Raw genomic sequence first — 22,139 nt, forward strand, 5'->3', positions numbered from 1 at the left:
TCAAATGGTTTGCCTTAAATTCCTTCTTACATAGATGAGCCAACGGTGCTAGCAGAGTGGGGTGTTAACAAAAAGCTAGGTTGCAACATGAACCATGGGACTAGGCAAATACATATATCTGGGGTACTGATATAGTGTGTGTGTGTGTGTGTGTGTGTGTGTGTGTGTGTGTTTGGTTAGATTTGGGATGGGCCTAAGCATTTGTTTGGGGGACCTGTGTGTGTGTTGAAAATATTTTTATAGAGCGGGTGCTCATTACAAGATGAAACATGGTGAAGATACTAAAAGGTTCTAATGTACCATGCTTAATGGCTCACTTATGATGGCCACACTGAGACAAAGAATTCCAGAGAATGCCCCATACACTGCATAATGCCTCTATATACTCAAATAAATATTTCAGCTCAGTTTATTTGCAGGTCTTACTTCCTGGAACAAGAGCCTCAAGTTCGGGTTCGATGTACCCAAACTATATGCATTCGGTGTCTAAAATATCAAGCATTCCAGTCAGGCTTTAAGGGCCAGAAGGCATTCACAATGTTCTTCAGCAGCAGCTGGTAACTACTGGGCCTGGTGGAGCATCTAATGGGGTCCCTCGAGGCCAAGGGGTCACTAGACGGGAGCCCAACTTTTTATGGTTTTCTCCCCGCCCTTCTCCTTTGCAAAGATACTGTTACACACCACCCCAATATCCTAGCAGTGTGAGATTCCAGGGGTTCCAGGCGCTTACCCAGGGTCCATGTTTCCTTTGGAAATGAGGCACAGCAGAGACTGGGGCGTTGTTTCTTTACACATATATACAACCTGAGCCTACGGTGGAGGGGTTCACAGTACTGACATCCCAAGAGGGTCTTGCTTCTCCCATAGTTGCACTATTGGACTCAAACTGACCTCAGCCATGGTTCAAACTCTCTCTCCAGCTTGCTTACTTTTACAGAATGTCACATGTACCAGACATCATGCAAAAATGCCAAATCCTAAACTCAACTCTAAAACTCTACTTACTTCAAAACTCTCTTTTGTCTTCTAAACTATCTCTGAGTTGAGACAGGGCCCCCTCCCATGTGGCTTTCTTAATGGCCCATTACCTTCCCATTGACTTTTTAATGGCTCATCTCCCAGGCGATTTACCTGTCTATTTTGGCAATTGAATATGCACTAGATCCAGGAATTACAAAGGGGTCCAGGCATTCAGCCTACCCACACAACTCATAACAAAATGTGGATAGTGCTCTGTCCCTGTTGACCAGGCCTCCCATGATTCTTGTATATGTTCATTTAAGTGTGTGTATAAGTAGGTATTTTCTTTATGAAGATCGGGGACAGTTTTCCTTAAAAGTTCCCTCAATGCCACAAAGCCCTAGAGGACAAATGACAGCTATTGTCTTTTGGAATAAATTTGCCCCTAGACAATATCAAAGGGGAGTGTGTAAAGATTTGTTAAGCAGACAAAAATACTGATTCAATTCCCAGGGAAAGAAAGGAGACAAGCAAACTAGGCAGAAGAGGGATTAGCAGCCTTTTGAGAGTGTTCAAATTTTACAGAAATTGTTAGGAGGAGAAGGAAGGGAGGAAATAGGTGAAACCTAAAAGGTAATGGGAGCTAGCTAGCATAGGAGAGGAGATAAAAGGCCATGAGACAGACACAGAGGAAGAGAAAAGAAGAAAGCGCAGAAAGCAATGGAATGAATTCACAAACCCCAAAATAGAATCTTCACTCAGCATGCCTGGGTTTTTTGAACTTGTGAGTAGTTGCTGAATATAATGAGAACATTTTGGTAAAGAAAAATACTTTGAAAGTGGGCTCAAAAGAGCTGATGAGGCAAAGACTTTTGATCTGGGAAAACAACCCAAACTGTCATCTAACGGGATTGAATCCAAACAGATGTCAACTTTGTTTTTTATTTCTAGTCCACAGTTCAGACATATTTCCCCCCAATCAGAACTGAAAGACAGTATTTGTGTAGCCTAATCGCAAACTTGTGGCAAAGAATCAAAGAGAGAAACTGAAACCCGAGTCTAGATTGCTGCTGCCTTATGGGGGAAACATCATGCCATCAGTTCAGTTTGGCCTGGAGAGGAGAAAACTCTGGGGTCGTATTCTTCAAATGCACACATGCCTGTCCAACCTCTGCTGCAAGACTTCCTATGGGGGAGAGGCCACCCAGCCTCTGGGCAATTGCTTCCATTGCTGAACTGCTGTTGCTGTGAAGATGCTTCTACGAATGCTCAACCAAAATCTGCCCTTCTGCATCACATTCTAATCAGGGGACCATATGCCAGTGGTGAGCAGAGCAACACATGTAATTTTTACTTTTGTACACTAGGCTCATTGCTACACACATTTGCACAGTAGTGGCAGGTGGGGGGTGGGGCTGCACTGCCCTCCCAGCTCCCCAACACCATGGGTTGCTGCTGCTTACCAAGAGGGATGCAGGTGGCACTGCGGTCTAAACCACCGAACCTCTTGGGCTTGCCGATCCTAAGGTCGGCAATTTGAATCCGCACTACAGGGTGAGCTCCCAGTGCTTTCTCCAGCTCCTGCCAACCTAGCAGTTCGAAAGCATACCAGCACGAGTAGATAAATAGGTACGGCTGCGGCGGGAAGGTAAACGGTGTTTCCGTGCGCTCTGGCACTTGTCATGGTGTTTTGTGTGCCAGAAGTGGTTCAGTTATGCTGGCCACATGGCCCAGAAAAGCTGTCTGCAGACAAACTTTAGGCATAGCTGTCAACTGTCCCTTATTTGGCGGGAAAGTCCCTTATCCCAGCGCTGTGTCCCACTGCTGTCCCTTATTGATGATGTCCCTTAAATTTCCCGGGTTTCAAAGGAAGCAGCTCCTCTCCCTCCCTCCCTGCCGGCCAGGGAGGAGGGAGGCTCCAATAAGGAGTCTAAGAACGACTGGGGGGGGTGGAGCTTGCATGCCTTGTGCCAATCAAATCGGCCGCGTTGCCTGGGGACTTGCCATTGCTCAGCGCTTCCCAGCGGAGAGGTGACGGTGGTTTTCCTTGCTGCATCCCCTTTGCTGGGTTGCTGCGCTGTGGGAACCACCGCTTGAGGCTTTGTTTGGCTGCTGGCTGGGCTTTCTGCCTTTGGCTTGGAGGGGCTCAGAAGTTGAACGTACCTGTGCTTGGAAAATCCCTTATTTTGGCTGCTGATCCCTTATTTTCGAGGCTGCTGGTCCCTTATTTTCAAATCTGTAAGTTGACAGCTATGACTCCAGGGCAGGGCAGCAGGGAGCTTGGCACAGTGTGAATTCGGTGGCAGAGCCAGTCTGACCCTTCAGCCACTGCGCCAAGCGCCCTGCTGCCTTGCCTCTCTCCCTTGGGAAGCAGCAGCAAGAGGTTGTGTTGGGAAGCCAGGAGAGCAGCACAGATCCACATGACCTACTGCCCTTTCCTGCAAATCACATTCTCCTCTCTATCCTCCATCCAGACAAGCAAGAGGCATTATCAGAGTTCAAAGACACATCCCAGCCAAGCAGAAATACCTGGGGTGCGAAGCAGAGATCTGAGCAACTGAACTCAATTAAAGCAAGACATAACAGTGGTGGCAGTCGGTGAAGAAAAGAGCATATTTTCTTTCAGAAAACTGAAAACTGCCAAAGAGAATTTGTTCAGGTTGTCATGTTTAACCATGCTACCTCTCCAAAGGTCGCTGGTTCTCCCTTCTTTCAAGTGCCCTTAAAAGGAGAAGCAGAAAGCCACAGCTTTGTTCCATACATCTTCGCTGTGCCTTGGCACAGTGAGATGGAAACTAGAAACAAGGCCAGTGCCTGAACTTATTGCAACATGAAATCATGTGACATTGTCACTGGAGGTGATGAATGGTCATGATCCAGCTGAAGTTTGCTGGGGCTAGGTCTTGCTTTCAGTAGGACAGAGTAAAGTCATGCTGATCTTACTCTGAGGAGACCCACTGAAATTAATGAACCTGACTTTCTTTTCTGCCAGGCCTTTGGATCTGAATTATCTGTGGTCTCCTTCAGTGGGTGTTTTAACCTTGCTTTAAAAATATATATGAATATGTTTTAGATTCTTCTTTTTGTTTTATACTGGTTTAAATGTACGTGTTGTTTGTTTATTGCTGTGTAATAACAACGTAGTTCTATTTATTTCAATGGGTCTACTCTAAGTAACATTTAGTTGTTTAAATATGGTGGTAGAACATGAGACTGTTTAATCTCAGGGTTGTGGGTTTGAGCCCCACATTAGGCAAAAGATTCCTGCATTGCAGGGGGCTGGACTAGATGACCCTCCCTGTCCCTTTCAGCTGTACAAATCTATGATTCTATGGATGTAACCCAGTGGCTTTAGTCATACCAACGCTAAAAGTTAAGTTCTGTTTAATTACTGTACCTTCTACACTGGAAGGGCACTCTCATGAGATACCCACACCACACAGTAAAAACAGATAACAATAACAATAACAATAATTGCAGCGTACAGTCAGAAATGCTATGGAAATATATTTATTTCAGAAGCAAGAAGTACACAGTGTTTCTAGCCTAGATAGACTAGATAGATTTATGGTAACTACAATGCACCACCTCACTTGTTACTGGGGTAAGAGCCCATTTCATTTTCCCATGAACAATGGCAAATTCTTAATCTAGTCTGCAGTTCTTTGGTTGGACACTTCTTCACGTGTTCCAGTCTGGCTTAATTGTAGCTGATTCATAGAAATTCTGAATCTCAGCAGAAGCTACAGCAAAAGCAGAGTCAGTTTAAGATGCTTACCAAAGTTCAGGAAGAGAATGAATGGTGTGTATTTTTAGCCCATGGGGTAGCTGAGTGGTATTAAAATTCAGTCTGTGTTACAGACACTTGGGTTGAATCAGTATTCCAGCATGAGTCTCGCTCTCTTCATACTAGCATTTTCAACTGAGTGTCTGAAAAGCGAGTGTTACCATGGAGACTCGGCTCCAGGGCAACAGCACTTCCTGTCAGAAAGCGGCTACACAGGTAGAAATATGGCCCAACAGAAACCTAAGCAGCTTAGAGAATGTCATACAGTCCATCTCCACAAAGCAAATGTCTTTAATAAACTCCATCTGGGAGATACAGGCTAAACAAGAATTAGGATTCTTGGTCTGAAGATCCCCTGCAGGAAAACAGGCTTCAAAAGGCATCCATTGAAGCACTGTACATTTCCCCAAATTTTATTTCTCTGGTTTTTTTCATAGTTCCAAAAAACCAAAGACATTTTTCTCTCAAAGACATATTTGAGAGAGAGTCAAAGACATTCCTGGAAGGAATCAGAAATGTGTAGATGAAATGAGAATAGACAAGTGGCAAGATTAGAATAAGGACAACAATTTCAATATTAGAACAGCGGAAAGTTGAATGGGTAATGTCCTACCCTGAGGCTGAACATACTTTTGCATACACCCCAGTTCCAAAATCATGCAGTGTTTCAGGGGTGCAGTGCTTGTCCGGGTTTGCTTTGCTGTGGTAGGAGGTCATTGGAGGCTTACTGTCATTGGGTAATATTTGTGTGCATTTATAAATGTGCATTTATAAACGTGCACCATGAATCTGCAACAGATGCCTCCAAACCTGCTGCATCCATGTCAGATTTCATGGAGAACAACCAGCATCCTAAGATTTCCTTTCCTCAGCAAGGTCAACCCACTTCTTCGCTGCACTGAGGTCTTCACATCAAGTAGCTGGTTAGGATGGGCATAGAATTTGAACACCCACCACCACCATTTAGCTAGGAATGCTGCTGCCCCTTGTTCTTGCAGAATAGTGGTCTGCTGTGTTCCTACAGGACTCTTCAGTAGCAGCAGATCACCCATATCTTGCTCTGGGGAAGGATTCAGAGATTGCCTGCTCCTCTGATACTTTGCCACAACAAATACTGTTTAAGGTTTAGCTTTTAATGTTTAAACTTTGCTTGCTACTCTTAAATCTAAAAAGGATTCGCTGAGATATCTTTGAGGCTGCCTGGCCCACCTTGCTTTGCTTTGCTCTGTAAGGACCCCACATTCCCAAGGGTCATTCATCAGAATGAGGCTTTGTCAGCTGGGAAACCTGGATAGCCACAGAACATCTGCACTGCCACTGCTGCTGTAGCTGCAAAGTCAATAGGAGGAGGAGACAGGATGAGTCAGCACTGGAAGGGAACAGCATGTGGGGTGGTGGCAGCTTTGCTTCAGATGGTAGAATGTCTTGCGCTGGCCCTGTTTCTTCACACACATAGCTTGATGACATTGCCATCAAAAAGGCACATTCCCTTCTCCAGAATGACTTTCCCCCATTTACAACTGTCTCTGGCCAATAGCTTGCTCATCAGCTAATCTCCACCCAACAAAGGGAAGGTACTGGCAGATTTTCCAGAACTATTAACAAGTCTAAACCACTGAGCCTCTTGGGCTTGCCGATCAGAAGGTTGGCGGTTCGAATCCGCACAATGGGGTGAGCTCCTGTTGCTCTGTCCCAGCTCCTGCCTACATAGCAGTTCAAAAGCACACCAGTGCAAGTAGATAAATAGGTACCGCTGTGGCAGGAAGGTAAACGGTGTTTCCATGCGCTCTGGTTTCCATCACGGTGTTCCATTGTGCCAGAAGTGGTTTAGTCATGCTGGCCACATCACCTGGAAAGTTGTCTGTGGACAAACGCCGGCTCCCTTGGCCTGAAAGAGAGATGAGCACCGTAACTCCATAGTCACCTTTGACTGGACTTAACCATCCAGGGGTCCTTTACCTTACCTTTACTGGCAGCTTTGCCAGAACTATGATCGAGTCCATTGCATGCCTCAGGCAACCTACACTGATCAGAAGCCCATTCACAGAAATCTTAAGAATCACAAATCAGTCATCTGGAAGGGATGCCAAGGGGTCTAGCCCAAACCCAAACCCAGCATTACAATCAAGACATGTTGACTGTCACGGTAAGTCAAACTATGGCATATCCAAACCATGCAAATCTGCAGCTTCCCAAAGATGACCTCACAGCTACTTTGTTCCTCCAGAGTCTTTTCCCCCTCCCACATCATACTGAGCTTGTCGTCTGAATAGCCTAGCCTAGCCTAGAGAAAAACCTTGGCTACAGTGCATGGTTATTGAGGAGGAAGCTGAACCATGAGTCTGGCTTCAGATAACACACTAAGGCAAACATTGGCTTAGCTCAGCATGCTGTGAGAGAGAAAAAGACCAAACCAGGCCACTCTGACAACAAATGGCCTCCATCAAAAGCATTTTCCTTTGCTTGTGAGTCACCATTCGACCAGAAAGTCCTCCTTGCCATACATTTATTATTCCTGCTGCATTCTAAATGGCATTAGCCACATTTACAGGAGTGTGAAATTGAGCTGGTTATCCTCCTTTGCATGTTTAGTTATTCTTTCATATGAGTTTCTTGCATTTCATTCTATTGATTTTTCAGAGTTTACCATACCTAATTTGGTGCAATCCCTCCATTTTTATGCCACCTAAAGAAACGTTCCACTTCAATGTATAAGTAAATCCATTTTGGCTGTTCCTAATGGCACACAACTGCTATGTGCACAAAGGGCAGCTGTTTCATATTCTAGCATACGGTTAAATACTGAAATTAAAGTGATTGGTCTATAATTTCCTATATAATAATTTCCCCCATTTCAAAACATAGGAATTATCCTTACCTTTTCCCAGACTCCCAGCACCATGCCTATCTTCAATGAAGGCTCAAAATAACTGCCAGCATTTCTGAGTCAGTTCGTTGTTTCTGCTTTTTGACTCCTAAGGTGTGATTTAAATCCATTCAAATGTGGCAAATATTCTTTGTTACCAGGAAGTGCGCTTCTTCCTCCCCTCCCCTCTTTATGTTAATGTTGTTGATCTGTGGCTTTACCTTTTCCCTTTTTGTGACAACAGAAGTACAATTGAGGCATCAGGCATAAGCCTGCATTTTATTAATGTTTGATCAGGACTTGTATATTAAAGAGGGCTTAGACTTTCAAAAGTTTCATGCCAGGCAAGAAGGCTAGCTGCTTAAGAAAACACTGGCAATGTTTTTCCTAGACAAAGGGGCCCCTTGATTGATAGCAGAAAACAATTCTCAAAGTCGTAAAAGCTGAAATTACAGACTGAGTAAGGACACTGACCCTACATGTTATAGAAGATAAAAAAGGCAGAGATAAACATGATTAGGAATGAGTAAATAGTAAAATAATGCCAATGTGCCTCCCAGTAAAATGAGCCAGATCTTCTAAGGTTAAAAGGCCAAGACCAAATGGAGAAGCATCTAGCTGGCAGAAAGAGAGGCTTTTTGGGAAGTCTTTTTAAAGCATTTTTGGGAAGTCTTTTAAAGCTGTTTTCTTTCTTAAACTGAGAGAGTTTGAGGAAGAGCTAATGGAAACAAAGCAGCTGGCTGAAGCAGCTGGCTGAAGGGGGGGGATGTAAACTAAAGAGGCTTCTTTTAAAGCGGTTTTTTACTGTGTTCCTTTTTTACTGAGTTCCCTTTTCTACTTCTACTTTACAAAGGCCTTATTCCTTTTAAGAGGCTACTTGTGTTGTGTATTAAATATATTGGCTTAAATGTAATTATGCAAAGGATTTAAGAAATGCTAGAAGAGTTGTATTTATCCTGGAATTAAGTCAGCCACCAGCCCAGCCCTCTTGCCAGACAGGAAGACGCCATCCAAACGGTTCTGATATATTAGCTGTCAGACATTTGTTTAGAAACCTTCAAATGAAGGAGATCTTTCAATGTTGATGTGAAACTCAAGATCCTTGACATATGTTTAAGATAAAAATTTAAGATTAACCATTTGTTTTAGAAGGCAATAGGGCAAGGAGGGCAAGAGGTGAGCTGGTAATTAAGATTCCTTGTTGAGACACATGTAAGATATATTACTACTTATTTGTCATTTATAGATGTAACAATATATAGCTCTTTGTCCTCCATATAAGGACAGGAGGATATGGGTGTATCTTTTGTGATTGGTTCTAGCAATCAGCCAATAGGAAATCCAACCAGGCTGATTGGACAGAGGCAGCCAAAGGAGGAGCAAAGGGGGCTGGATTAAGGGAATATAAGTGCTGGCCATAATGGCAGGAGGCCAGGCCAGAGCTTGGTAACCATATACCACTGTGCCTCTCATTTATTTGTCTGACAAATAAATTATTATTTTAATTTCTCTATTGCTGCGTTGAATATTTCATTCCAGCTAAGCGTTAACCACAAGCAGGGTGCTACATTTTATGGTGCCCTGTGACTCGGATAAGTGGTCTGCTGGAACGCAGCCCCTTCGCTCTACTGAGCAGGGTACAAGAGAGAGGATCTCTAAACTGCTTCCCAGCGCGCACTGGTAAATTTTTCCAGGGGGAACGCAGAAGTCTCGTCTGTCTGATACCCTGCTCACTGGCGGCGACGGACCGGGGGGAAACGGAACCAACCAAGGGTAAGTGCACAAAGGGATTTTTGGCCCTCCAATTAATTGGGAGGAAGAGAAGTCTTGATCAAACTTCTGCGTCTCAGTAAGTGGGAACTGAGTACGCTAGGTGGTTGGGTATATCAGATGGTGGTCTGGTGGGGGAAAAGGGAAGAATGGGAGGTAGTGTGTGGTGAAGTATCCAGCGCATTGTATGTGTGAGAAAGTACAGAGCAATCTGTAGCTGACCTGAGTGTGGAGTGGGTAGTACTTCGGTTCCCAGTGAGGCGACTCCATCTGGGCAAGGAAACCCACGAAGCGTGTGTGTGAGTGACTGAGTGGATACTTCACAGGGCCATACAATGGGAGTTGGGGGTTCAAAGGGGGGAAATACACCTCTTGAATGTATGTTAAATAATTTTAAGAAAGCCTTCTCAGGGGCATATGGAGTCAAAATGACGCCAGAACGCTTGAGAACGTTATGTGAACTAGAATGGCCAAAACAAAATACTGGATGGCCATCTCAGGGAACTTTTGATATAAATTTAGTAAGCAAACTTTGGTCTAACATCACCAAAGAAACTGGAGGGTGCCCAGAACAATTTTCATATATAGATTCCTGGCTGAGCACATTAAATAAAAATCCTCCATGGATAAGGGAATGCAAAGTCCAACGATGCAAATTATTGGCTGTAAAAGCCGAAGCTAGGAAAGGAATCTTGCCAAATAAACTCAAACCCATTTTTGAGGGACCAGAGGAAGAGGTGCTTCCACCTCCACCCTATGCTCCACATCGAAGGGAGCCTAATCCAAACCCTCCACCAGTTGTAACCCCAAGGCAAGAAAGTGGAACGAATAATGGGGGTAGAGTCACAGAACTTGATTCCTTGATAGATTATGATAAATATCTTCAGGAGGCATTGGAGTCCTATAATAAAGCCCAAGCAGAAGTGGTTATTCCATCTGTGAGTCCCAGTAGAACTCCATCTACAGTCTCTTTTAGTGGAACAACTGATTGCCTACCCCAAACTCCTGTACATCCAAGTCCTAGAGAATTATTACAGAAGTTACAGGGAGACCTTAATCGGTCAGCAAGCAATACAGCCAGGCGTATAAAGCTGCTAAAAGAACGCCTTGGGACAAATACCATCCCCTATGATTTGAGGCCCCTAGAGCAAAGCGAAGAGAAAGATCACGTAGTAGCCCCTCTCAGAAGAGTATTTGATGCACTTGAGGAGCCTGTGCTGGTTAACGGGCAACTCGGACCACGGCCACCTCGAACTTCGACCCTCCAGTACATTCCATTCACAACTACGGATCTGATGAATTGGAAAACACACACCCCATCTTTTGCAGAAAAACCTCAGGCTATGATGGACTTGGTGACTTCAATAATAAATACTCATAGTCCTACTTGGACAGATTGCCGCCAGCTCCTGAATACTCTGTTCACCACTGAGGAAAGGAGAGACATAATTGAAAAGGCACAGATATATTTGCGTGAGCAGGCCAGAGTGGGAAATATTTTTAATATTGACCGTCATCTCCAAGACAACTTTCCCTTGGAAGATCCTAATTGGGATCCAAACAATGTAATTCACCTGGCCAGACTTACCACCTACCGCCAGACGCTTGTGCAAGGTATCTGCAGGGCATGCCAGAAGCCCACTAATATGTCTAAAGTCTCAGGAGGGTAGACGTGTTACCCATAACACTGTTTCGTGTTCGGTGCACACCCACAAAAAGACTTAAGTTGTCACCTTTTGAGCTCCTGTATGGGAGGCCGCCCTCCTTTGTTCAGGATAGTCCAACTGACCTCAAACAAATAAGAGACCATGTGACACAGGGACAAGTGCAATCTCTCTCCCGTGTTTTTGTTTCTCTTAACAGGTGGGCCCTCGAGCGCACGCCGTGCAGCATTGCCAAGCCGATTCATCAGCTCCAGGCTGGCATAGCATATGGGTGAAAGAGTGGAAACGTGATCCACTTGCACCTAAGTGGCGTGGACCTTACACCGTCTTGCTCTCTACTCCAACAGCGGTGAAGGTAGCTGAGGTGACCCCCTGGATTCATCACTCCCGTTTGAAGAAGTCCGAAGGCAGTTGGACGTGCAAAGGTGACCCCTCTAATCCTTTAAAACTGACTCTTTCCAAAAACCCCTGTATCTAGCCCTACGGGGAACGGGCTAGGTCACGGGCAACATTAGACGACCGGCCTGCTGCAGCCACAACCTGGAAGCTGGCTGACCTGCGCACGCCTGAAGCTTGAGGAGCATCTGAACCAGCGATTGTGAAAGGGAAGATTCTCTTATACAATTGATTGACTGCCCCCTTGTGGAACAATTATCAGAGATATTACTCATTGGGGATCCTCGGGATATATGTTTTGGTCTTGGTGGTTCCCCATTCCTGTCACTGGGGGAATTATATTGGGACTAATATTTATTTGCTATCACAATAAGGTAATCTTTTGTGGAAGGAATGCATATGCTAGACATCAACATGATTCTATTATTAATCCTGATCCCTTGGGAAGGGGAAGGGTCCTTGAATCTGGCCAAATTGACCACAATATGTGGGTAGGTTTAGCTGAAATGGTAGCCAATGTTGCAAATAGGACCAATTGCCTTGTTTGCTCTCTTGGGCCAGATGATTCAGAGGGAGGTATGCCCTTATTACCGATACCATTAGATGCCATTGGTATGGTAAGCGAAATACCACACCAAACAGAATTACAGAATTTCCACGGATGGAACTCAACTAAACCATTACGAGTTATACCTGTACAAGGGGAATTCTGTGTACATAAATCATCAGATGCAGCTGATTCTACCATGATAGGCTCTTCTCATTGTCACTATACTTGGGATAATATTAAGAATACCTGGGCACACGATACTACCTATCGAACTCGGAATGCCTTGCCCTGTGCACCTCCTTTTATTCATGCATGGAAAGTGGTATGGAACATAACTGTGACAGAAAAAGGCAATCTAACATACTGCACTGTGAACTCTCTACCTCTTCTGATATTTCGCCTTCTGTACTCCACGTACCAAAAACCTCAGACCCGATGGTTGTGGTGGATATGTGGAGAATGGGCATACAAGAAACTCCCCTCCAAATGGAGTGGGACTTGTTTCCTGGGATGGGTATTACCACCAATGTGGATTATGCCTACTAATTTGGCCAAGCGTACACGAAGAAATGCTGATATTTCTCGTATAGCAGGAGGAAGTACCCAAAGTTGGAGCGGTACTGATGATTGGCCACCAGAGCGCATTATAGCCTATTATGATCCTGCCTCCTGGAATCCTGGTGAGCTCATACAAGGGGCACGGGATCCTATTTATAATCTAAACAGAATAATTCGATTGCAAGCAGTAGTGGAACTTGTAACCAATGCAACGGCCCAGAGTTTGAGACTTATTGCACAACAGTTGGATGAAAGTAGAGCCGCCATTTTGCAGCTGAAAATGGGAATGGATTATGTACTTGCCAAGCAGGGAGGCCTATGTGGAGTCTTGAACTTGACAGGGAATGCCTGTTGCTTTAACATTTCAGATAATGGTGAGGCAGTCCGTGTGTTGGCCACAAAGATGGAGAATATAGCACATGTCCCAGTACAAACATGGGAAGGATGGGATATGGGATGGCTCACCAATTGGTTACCTAATGTCACAGGACTCAAAGGGATATTATTGTCTTGCTTGTTTTTCTTGACAGTAGTGGTAATGGTTTTATGTATGATGCCATGTATCATTTCATGTTTTAGAAGTACAATTAGCAAGATGGTTTCAAATGAAACTCTACCTCATATCATGGCCCTATACAGAGCTTTACCTCAGGAATATGATGAAGGTCAAGCTATCAAGGACACTTGGGACGAAGGTCCTTGAGCTTGAAAGGGGGGAATGAGGCATCAGGCATAAGCCTGCATTTTATTAATGTTTGATCAGGACTTGTATATTAAAGAGGGCTTAGACTTTCAAAAGTTTCATGCCAGGCAAGAAGGCTAGCTGCTTAAGAAAACACTGGCAATGTTTTTCCTAGACAAAGGGGCCCCTTGATTGATAGCAGAAAACAATTCTCAAAGTCGTAAAAGCTGAAATTACAGACTGAGTAAGGACACTGACCCTACATGTTATAGAAGATAAAAAAGGCAGAGATAAACATGATTAGGAATGAGTAAATAGTAAAATAATGCCAATGTGCCTCCCAGTAAAATGAGCCAGATCTTCTAAGGTTAAAAGGCCAAGACCAAATGGAGAAGCATCTAGCTGGCAGAAAGAGAGGCTTTTTGGGAAGTCTTTTTAAAGCATTTTTGGGAAGTCTTTTAAAGCTGTTTTCTTTCTTAAACTGAGAGAGTTTGAGGAAGAGCTAATGGAAACAAAGCAGCTGGCTGAAGCAGCTGGCTGAAGGGGGGGGATGTAAACTAAAGAGGCTTCTTTTAAAGCGGTTTTTTACTGTGTTCCTTTTTTACTGAGTTCCCTTTTCTACTTCTACTTTACAAAGGCCTTATTCCTTTTAAGAGGCTACTTGTGTTGTGTATTAAATATATTGGCTTAAATGTAATTATGCAAAGGATTTAAGAAATGCTAGAAGAGTTGTATTTATCCTGGAATTAAGTCAGCCACCAGCCCAGCCCTCTTGTCAGACAGGAAGACGCCATCCAAACGGTTCTGATATATTAGCTGTCAGACATTTGTTTAGAAACCTTCAAATGAAGGAGATCTTTCAATGTTGGTGTGAAACTCAAGATCCTTGACATATGTTTAAGATAAAAATTTAAGATTAACCATTTGTTTTAGAAGGCAATAGGGCAAGGAGGGCAAGAGGTGAGCTGGTAATTAAGATTCCTTGTTGAGACACATGTAAGATATATTACTACTTATTTGTCATTTATAGATGTAACAATATATAGCTCTTTGTCCTCCATATAAGGACAGGAGGATATGGGTGTATCTTTTGTGATTGGTTCTAGCAATCAGCCAATAGGAAATCCAACCAGGCTGATTGGACAGAGGCAGCCAAAGGAGGAGCAAAGGGGGCTGGATTAAGGGAATATAAGTGCTGGCCATAATGGCAGGAGGCCAGGCCAGAGCTTGGTAACCATATACCACTGTGCCTCTCATTTATTTGTCTGACAAATAAATTATTATTTTAATTTCTCTATTGCTGCGTTGAATATTTCATTCCAGCTAAGCGTTAACCACAAGCAGGGTGCTACACAATCAGCATTGAGCTTTTTTAAAAACACACACACACACACACACACACACACACACACACACACGGTAAGCAGTTCATGCTTCCATTATATAACTGACCCCCTTATGCTTAAGGTATGGATTTAAAATCCTGCTTCTTTTTGCTTGCACCCTCCCATTTTGTTTTTTCCCTTTTTCATTTTATTCAAGGGTAAGTACAGATGTATATAGAAATTAAATAAATAAATAAAGTAAAGGAAGTAGTCATTGCACTATGGCACACAATTACCACATTGTTGGCTATGTACAGAGGCAGATTTAGGGCAGTGTGAGTGGTGCGGTCACACTGTGCAGCTGAGGAAGGCACCTTCTCAAAGCCCATTTAGCACTGGACCAGCTTCAGGGAGGAGGCGTAGGGCTCTGACAAGGTTCTAGAGTCCTCCTTTCTTCTTCCCAAAGCTGAGCAAGTGCTTATTGGGCTTTGGGAAGGAGGTAGGTGGGCTCTAGGACCCTGCCAGAGCCTCATGTCTCCTTCCCAAAGCTCAGCTTAAGCTGGCACAGACAGGGTGGCATAATACCAAGGCAGTCTATACTCTGCATTAATAAAATAAAATAATAAATAAAATAAAATAAAATGTTTAGCCATATTCTGCACCAATTCTGTGATCTGTATAAATTATATATATATATTTTACATAATTTTGCTTATTTGGAACAAGTTATTCTCTTTCTGGTAACCATGGAGAGAAATGAGGAGCTATGTAAGACTGCAACCCTGACCCCACTTACTTGGGACTAACCTGCATTGAATTGAATAGGAGTTACATCTGAGTAGACCTGGCTCAGATAGCACTGTAAGCCACTGAAGCCATAACTGCTGAGCATTGGGAAGTTTACTGGGTTCCTCTGTAGTTTCAGAGATTTCACTAGAGGTTATCACAAGCCAGCTTGTGACCTAGAAACTATGTGGCCTAGAAACTTGTTCTTAAAAATTAAATTCTGGATTCAGTACCCAGAACCAAATTCTGTAGTTTTTTTGGCACTCGCCGTGGAATTCACCTGCCCACTAAATGTAGTCTGAAAGATATGGACTAATATGTAATAAGTATTTGAGTGGCATGTGCCATAGCGAGGAGTAATATAGAACAAGTGATACTATACTGGTCAGACTTTTCAACAGTCAGAACTTTTCCAGCACAACTCTTCTTTCATTCTATAAATGATGGATCCAGAAAATCCAACCAAAGTCAGAAGAGCCAAGCCCATTCTTCCAGAATAAGAAAGAAGCAGAAAAACATCACTGAAAAAGATTGGACTTCAAAGATATAACCATGCTTATTATATGGAAATGAATAAATAAGTACACTGGAAACAAAAGGGTTTGGATGGTTTGGAGTTATTCTGTATTTTGTGCGTGAACAATTTCTCTGTAGTTGCTCTCTGTTCCCTAGTTCCCTGGTTCATATGTCTGCCTTGCACTAAATGTAGCCTCTCTATGTTGGAAGAGAAGGGAATACTCACCTTAGATACCCACAGTGCAAGAAAATAGAACTCAGGCATTAAAGGCCTTCATTCCAATCAGAGGTGACAAGGCACACATCATTAAAAAATGTTTGAGCAACAAAATAGCTTTGAAACATTTCACATTACAAAGAGCACATTTCAAGATCAGGATTGGGGGGGGGGGACTTCTGCACATTTTGAATCATACCTGCCAGCTCTTGTCAGGTCTAACGTTTGTTTCCAAAGGAAAAAAAGCACAATCTCAAACAACATGTGGGTATGACTTTATAAGTTAAAAGAAAGAGAAATTGGGGCGGTGGAGGTGGAGGGAGAGAGAACACAATTCTCTAAAAGATTGTTTTCATTTAATTGAAGATACCCTTTTCTGTGGTGGATGTGATACCATCGTACCAGGCATTGAAGTCCAAAGAGTGTTTGTTGCTAGAAGTGAAAGGGTTTATACTAGCCTCAGAGAGATTATCCTTAGCTTTTGTTGTACAATAAATGCTTGTCCATTTATAACCCAGGTTACTGGGTAGACGGAACAATGTGGAAACGGCTGTCTCGAGGACACCGCGTATCGTATCTGGATCGAGGATCCTGATTGTGTTTTTTGTATTAGGCACAGTTCAATCTGCAGCAGCCAACACCATCTTGGCTCCGTGACCTTGTCAAAGCTCACCAACGAGGCAAGGTCAAGGCTCCTTCATACGGCAGGCATAGGACAGCGGCTGCAAATCATTTCTGTAACTTGACGCACGTTGTATGACTGGCATATGCATGGAAATTGCTTCTTGCTAAAACCTTGAGCTTGATCCTCATGGGAGCTGTCCCATTTCTGGAAACCATGTCATCTGAATTCATCCTTGGGGGTGCTTCATCAGAAACACAAGACATCAAACTCTTCTGAGAAAGTACAGTGGTACCTCAGGTTAAGTACTTAATTCGTTCCGGAGGTCCGTTCTTAACCTGAAACTGTTCTTAACCTGAAGCACCACTTTAGCTAATGGGGCCTCCTGCTGCTGCCACGCTGCCGGAGCACAATTTCTGTTCTCATCCTGAAGCAAAGTTCTTAACCTGAAGCACTATTTCTGGGTTAGCAGAGTCTGTAACCTGAAGCGTATGTAACCTGAAGCGTATGTAACCTGAGGTACCACTGTAACTTCCTGGAGTGTGTGCAGGTACAGAGCAGGTACTAGAAGTGCACTTCTAATAGTACTGAGGAGATCACAACATCGGGGATGGCACAACTCAGGGCTGCCCCACACATGAGGCAAGGTGAGGCGACTGCCTCAGGCGTCAGGCTCCACTGCGGCAGCAGATCCCAGTGTCAATCTTTCTTCCTCTTGTTCCTGATGTAGGTCTTCCCTCTTCCCTGGTGGGGAGGGGGGGTTCCATGTTGGGCTCCACCTCAAGTGCCAAAATGTATTGGGCTGGCCATGGCACAACTTAGCCCCATTGTGTTAATATGCTTGATGCTGTTTAATGGAGGGTGCCCCACTGAAGGAAGCTAAATGGGTGGCCTTGGGTTTGATTGAAGGTATGTTTTGTATTCCCCGCCCCCCGGCTGTTCTTAGCATCTGAGCTTGTTTCCTGTTGCTTGAAATTCCTGTACACGTCTTAATGTGTTTTCTGAATAAATGAGTTTCTCCCTTTTGAATTAGTAGGTGGCTTCTGGCCAGAATTATTGCTATTATTTTTTATAAATGCTAAATGTGCATAGAAAACAGCTGGATGCCCCTATAAATATCAAAAATGTTTTTTTCCCTAGAGTGTGCACCCTCCCTCCTGCAAAAAAAAATTGAGGAGTATGCTTGTTTGTCCACACGAGATCAAAAGCCGAGGAAATGGAACAGAATACGCGTCTAGAGGTAGAGAGTTTGATGCAGAGATTGGTTTGCACAAAAGGAGCTTTGATTAAGATGGAGCTTGAGGGTTGAGGACAAGAGCTGAAGTGAGAGGCATTATGGTGTGTTTGCCCAAACAATCATAAGAGACTTCTCAGTGAGGTTAGCACACATTTTATGAGGTATTGACTTTTGTGCTAAGAAACGGGATGGGAGTGGAATGCTAATTAGATGCAAAGTGCCCAGATGACTAAAGGTTTTTACTGGCACAAAGCATCCAAAACCCAGCTGCTTCAGACACATTGCCAGAGAGAATACTATGGCCTCTTCATCACTTCCTGCCTGAAATATCTGTGAATAACATGCATGTCTGAAAGAGCCAGAACACAGGTCATACAGTACGTTTCCGAGCACAATTCAAAGTGTTGGTGCTGACCTTTAAAGACCTAAATGGCCTTGGCCCTGTATACCTGAAGGAGCGTCTCCACCCCCATTGTTCAGCCTGGATACTGAGGTCCTCCTCAAAGATCTTCTGGAGGTTTCCTCAGTGCGAGATGTGAGGTTACAGGGAACCAGGCAGAGGGCCTTCTTGGTGGTGGAGCCCACCCTGTGGAATGCCCTCCCATCAGATGTCAAGGAAATAAACAACTATCTGACTTTTAGAAGTTTTTAATGTTTGAAGTTTTATTGTATTTTTAATATTCCGTTGGGAACCACCCAGAGTGGCTGGGGAAACCCAGCCAGAGGGCAGGGTATAAATAAATTATTATTATTATTATTATTATTATTATTATTATTATTATTATTAACATTGTGGGCAGAGCTTTTCCATGCCAGCAGTTTGTCCATTCAACTGCAAGCTATAGAGACCAGCGATCAAGTGACTTTGCGCATGTGTGAATTGACCCACTGCCCTTTATCTATTACAATACCACTCGATCTTAGCCCAAAGGCTGAGAAGTGATGATGGGCACAGCATGAATGAGGTGAGAAGAAGAAAAACCAGACTGGTGAGCCTAAGGTGGCCTGAGTCCCGTTCCTGATTCCATAATGAGAATCCTTTACATCCCTGCTGTTTTTCCACACAGCTACCAGCTTTGCTGCCCTCCCACCTGCTTAGAGCATATTGCCCTGCTTCTCATCAGCATCCCATAGTGAGTAGTCAGCAGGGGTTGTTTCCACAGCTCTGGAATCTTAAAACACCATTGGATCAGAATGTATATGAAATGCAAAGTTCTGTTTTCACATTTGGGTTGCTTCCCGCTGCAGTCGCAGTGGACCTGCATTTCGGCTCAATTGCTGTCATTTGCAGTTCTGACAAATCGCTCTCCATACCTTCTGTTTGTACCTGTTGCTCCCTGAGACTGGGGACAGTGTGGTGTTTCAGCTTTGTCCATCTTTATATGCTGATAAGGTTTCTTGGCTGTGTTTTCTGAGCCAAGGGGTAAAATATCAAAACAGGAGACAGCATATGCCCGCGCTGCCCAGGGCGGGTGCGCTCCCGAGGGGGCGGGGCACAGAGGGTGCCCTCCCAGGTGTAGGATAGCTGCTAGTGTGCATAGAGCAGTGCGCACACCCTGCAGTCAGGTGCGGAGCGAGCGACTGCCAAATGTCACCCCCCTCAGCGAAGATACCCCGGGGCGATCCGCCTCCACCGCACGCCCCTTCCTCCGCCCCGGTGGGAGATGGTATTGTTTCTCTTCTGATGGAAAGTGTGCATGCATACAACAAACAGATTTTTAAAAGTACAGTGGTACCTCGGGTTAAGTACTTAATTCATTCCAGAGGTCTGTTCTTAACCTGAAACTGTTCTTAACCTGAAGCACCACTTTAGCTAATGGGGCCTCCTGCTGCCGCCGCTCAGCCAGAGCACGATTTCTGTTCTCATCCTGAAGCAAAGTTCTTAACCTGAAGCACTATTTCTGGGTTAGCGGAGTCTGTAACCTGAAGCATATGTAACCTGAAGCATATGTAACCCGAGGTACCACTGTAGTCGTGTTAACTGTAGCAGCAGCAACAGGAAAACCACTGTGATGTTTTAGAAGCTGCCTGGTTTGCTTAACACAAACTCTCTCAGGCAACAAGAACTAATGGAACTGTGGAGCAATGAAGCTATGCAGGAAGGAGTGGTTGTAGTCTGTTTGATACTCAAAGTGAAAAAGCAACAACAATGACAACATTGCTTCTCCCTGTACTGGTCTCCTACTCTGCTTCTGCCAGTCAACATCCCATATATATAGTTCTTATTTGTGTTATATATATATATATATATATATATATATATATATATATATATAGAGTTTTTATTACATTTTCTAAATTACATTTCAAAATATCCATTTAAAGGTAAAGGTAAAGGGACCCCTGACCATTAGGTCCAGTCGTGACCGACTCTGGGGTTGTGGTGCTCATCTTGCTTTATTGGCCAAGGGAGCCAGCGTACAGCTTCCGGGTCATGTGGCCAGCATGACTAAGCCGCTTCTGGCGAACCAGAGCAGCGCACGGAAACGCCGTTTACCTTCCCGCCAGAGCGGTACCTATTTATCTACTTGCACTTTGATGTGCTTTCGAACTGCTAGGTTGGCAGGAGCAGGGACTGAGCAACAGGAGCTCACCCCGTCACGGGGATTCGAACTGCCAACCTTCTGATTGGCAAGTCCTATTGCTCTGTGGTTTAACCCACAGCGCCCTTAATTCAATGACTTCCCTTCTTCTCTTTTGGTGGTTCATTTTGCATACCATATAACCCTGCATATTTTACATGAACTAAACCATTCAACAATCCCTTGTTACATCTATCAAAACTTAGTTACACTGTTGAATTTATCTTAATGTTACCAGCATTTTTAAATGAACACAGTTTTTACCCATATATTCCGTAAACATTTTCCAGTCTTCTTTAAACGTGCATTCTTCTTGTTCTCTTATTCTATATGTTAAGTCTGTAAGCTGCACGTATTCCATTAGTTTAAGTTGCCGTTCTTCTTTGACTAGGACCTCACTCGTTTTCCATTTTGGGGCTGACAAGACATGGGCCGCAGTCAGTGGCATACATAAATAGTCTTTTTTGACACCTGGGAATTTCCCTCTGAATTATCCCCAACAAAAAGGACTCTGGTGTTTGTTTGGGGGTTTTTTTTTTTGGAAAGGTACTTTTAAACATTTTTTTTTCCAATTCATTATATATCATTTCCCAATATTAGAATATTTCCAGTCAATATCCTCTTCTGGATGTGGTTGTTGTCCTTTAGCCCAGCAGTAGTGGTGGTGAAGTACTTCCAAGATGTTATAGGGCATGTACATTAATTTACAGTCATATTGAAGAGCTCTATAGAGCAATGGGCAATGAAGGGCAATTAGCTAGGGCTGTGCCAAAAATTTATTCCCCATTTTCTTTGGCCATTCTCCATCAACTAATGGGAGAAGAAACTGAATTCACAGGCTTATATCCAATGCAGTGCTAAGGAAGCATCCCATAAGCACAAGGATTCCCACTTGCACCATGGGACTTCCCTCCATCTCCTCCCCCTGCCCTCCTCAATTCTGCTCCAGAGGTTTAGGGGAACACCCAAAACAGATTTAGGGAGTGAATGGGGAGGAGGGCAGGGAGGAGGAAGCGGGGGAAGCCCCCTGGTGCAAGTGGGAATCCTTGTGCTGATAGGATGCTAATGTAGAACTGCACTGGATACAAGCCAACCATTATCAAATAGGAGGATAAATTCCAGTGGTGATCCCATTCATAGGGTGCAGGGTATTTGTTGTGCTTGCTGTGCCTTTCAGGTGACCAAATGAGCATCATTTCTTTCTTTCCCCAAATCTTATCTCCAGTGCTGTGCATTCTGCAGCCTTGCAAGGTGCCCACACTTTCTGAAAACCCCATAACTTCTTCAGATGGGCTTTCATTTAAGCAGGGGAATCCTGGGAGGCTGTCTACCATGCTCTAGACAGCTGTTTATTTTTTAAGTATATCATTTTTTCAAAGAAATCATTGTGGAACTGTTTTTAATGGTAAAAGGCTCCCCTTAGAAACAAAATCACTGAGTGCACTGAACTCAGACACGATAACCAGCCTCCAGGGCTTCCCACACCTTCTTCAAGCTGGAGGAAGATGTTTAAACAACTCCTCCCATTGGGCAGTTTCAGATCAGGAAGTGTGGGCAGCTAGGGAGACTGCAAAGCATTGGAGAAATGTTTAATGGAAAGCAGAAGGAGGAAACACACCAC

The 22,139-nt window shown here is 43.9% G+C and overlaps 1 protein-coding gene across 5 annotated transcripts in view; it reads left to right on the forward strand.

Moving 5' to 3' along the window:
* The window catches only part of KCNC4 (potassium voltage-gated channel subfamily C member 4), a 66,294-nt gene that overhangs the window by 34,209 nt on the left and 9,946 nt on the right, over positions 1-22,139 (forward strand). The window contains exon 4 of one of the 5 annotated variants that reach the window (XM_083509476.1): positions 17,840-17,952. The exons of 3 other annotated variants lie outside the window; for them this stretch is intronic. In XM_083509476.1, coding sequence (XP_083365602.1) covers positions 17,840-17,937 — 98 coding nt within the window. In that variant the 3' untranslated portion in view covers positions 17,938-17,952. Of the gene's footprint in view, positions 1-16,690; positions 16,792-17,839; positions 17,953-22,139 lie in introns of those variants that run through there. One more of the 5 variants, XM_083509479.1, reaches the window with a different exon arrangement.

The sequence above is a fragment of the Podarcis liolepis genome (genome assembly GCF_965112155.1).
Source record: "Podarcis liolepis genome assembly, chromosome: 6".
Taxonomy (NCBI): Eukaryota; Metazoa; Chordata; class Lepidosauria; order Squamata; family Lacertidae; genus Podarcis; species Podarcis liolepis.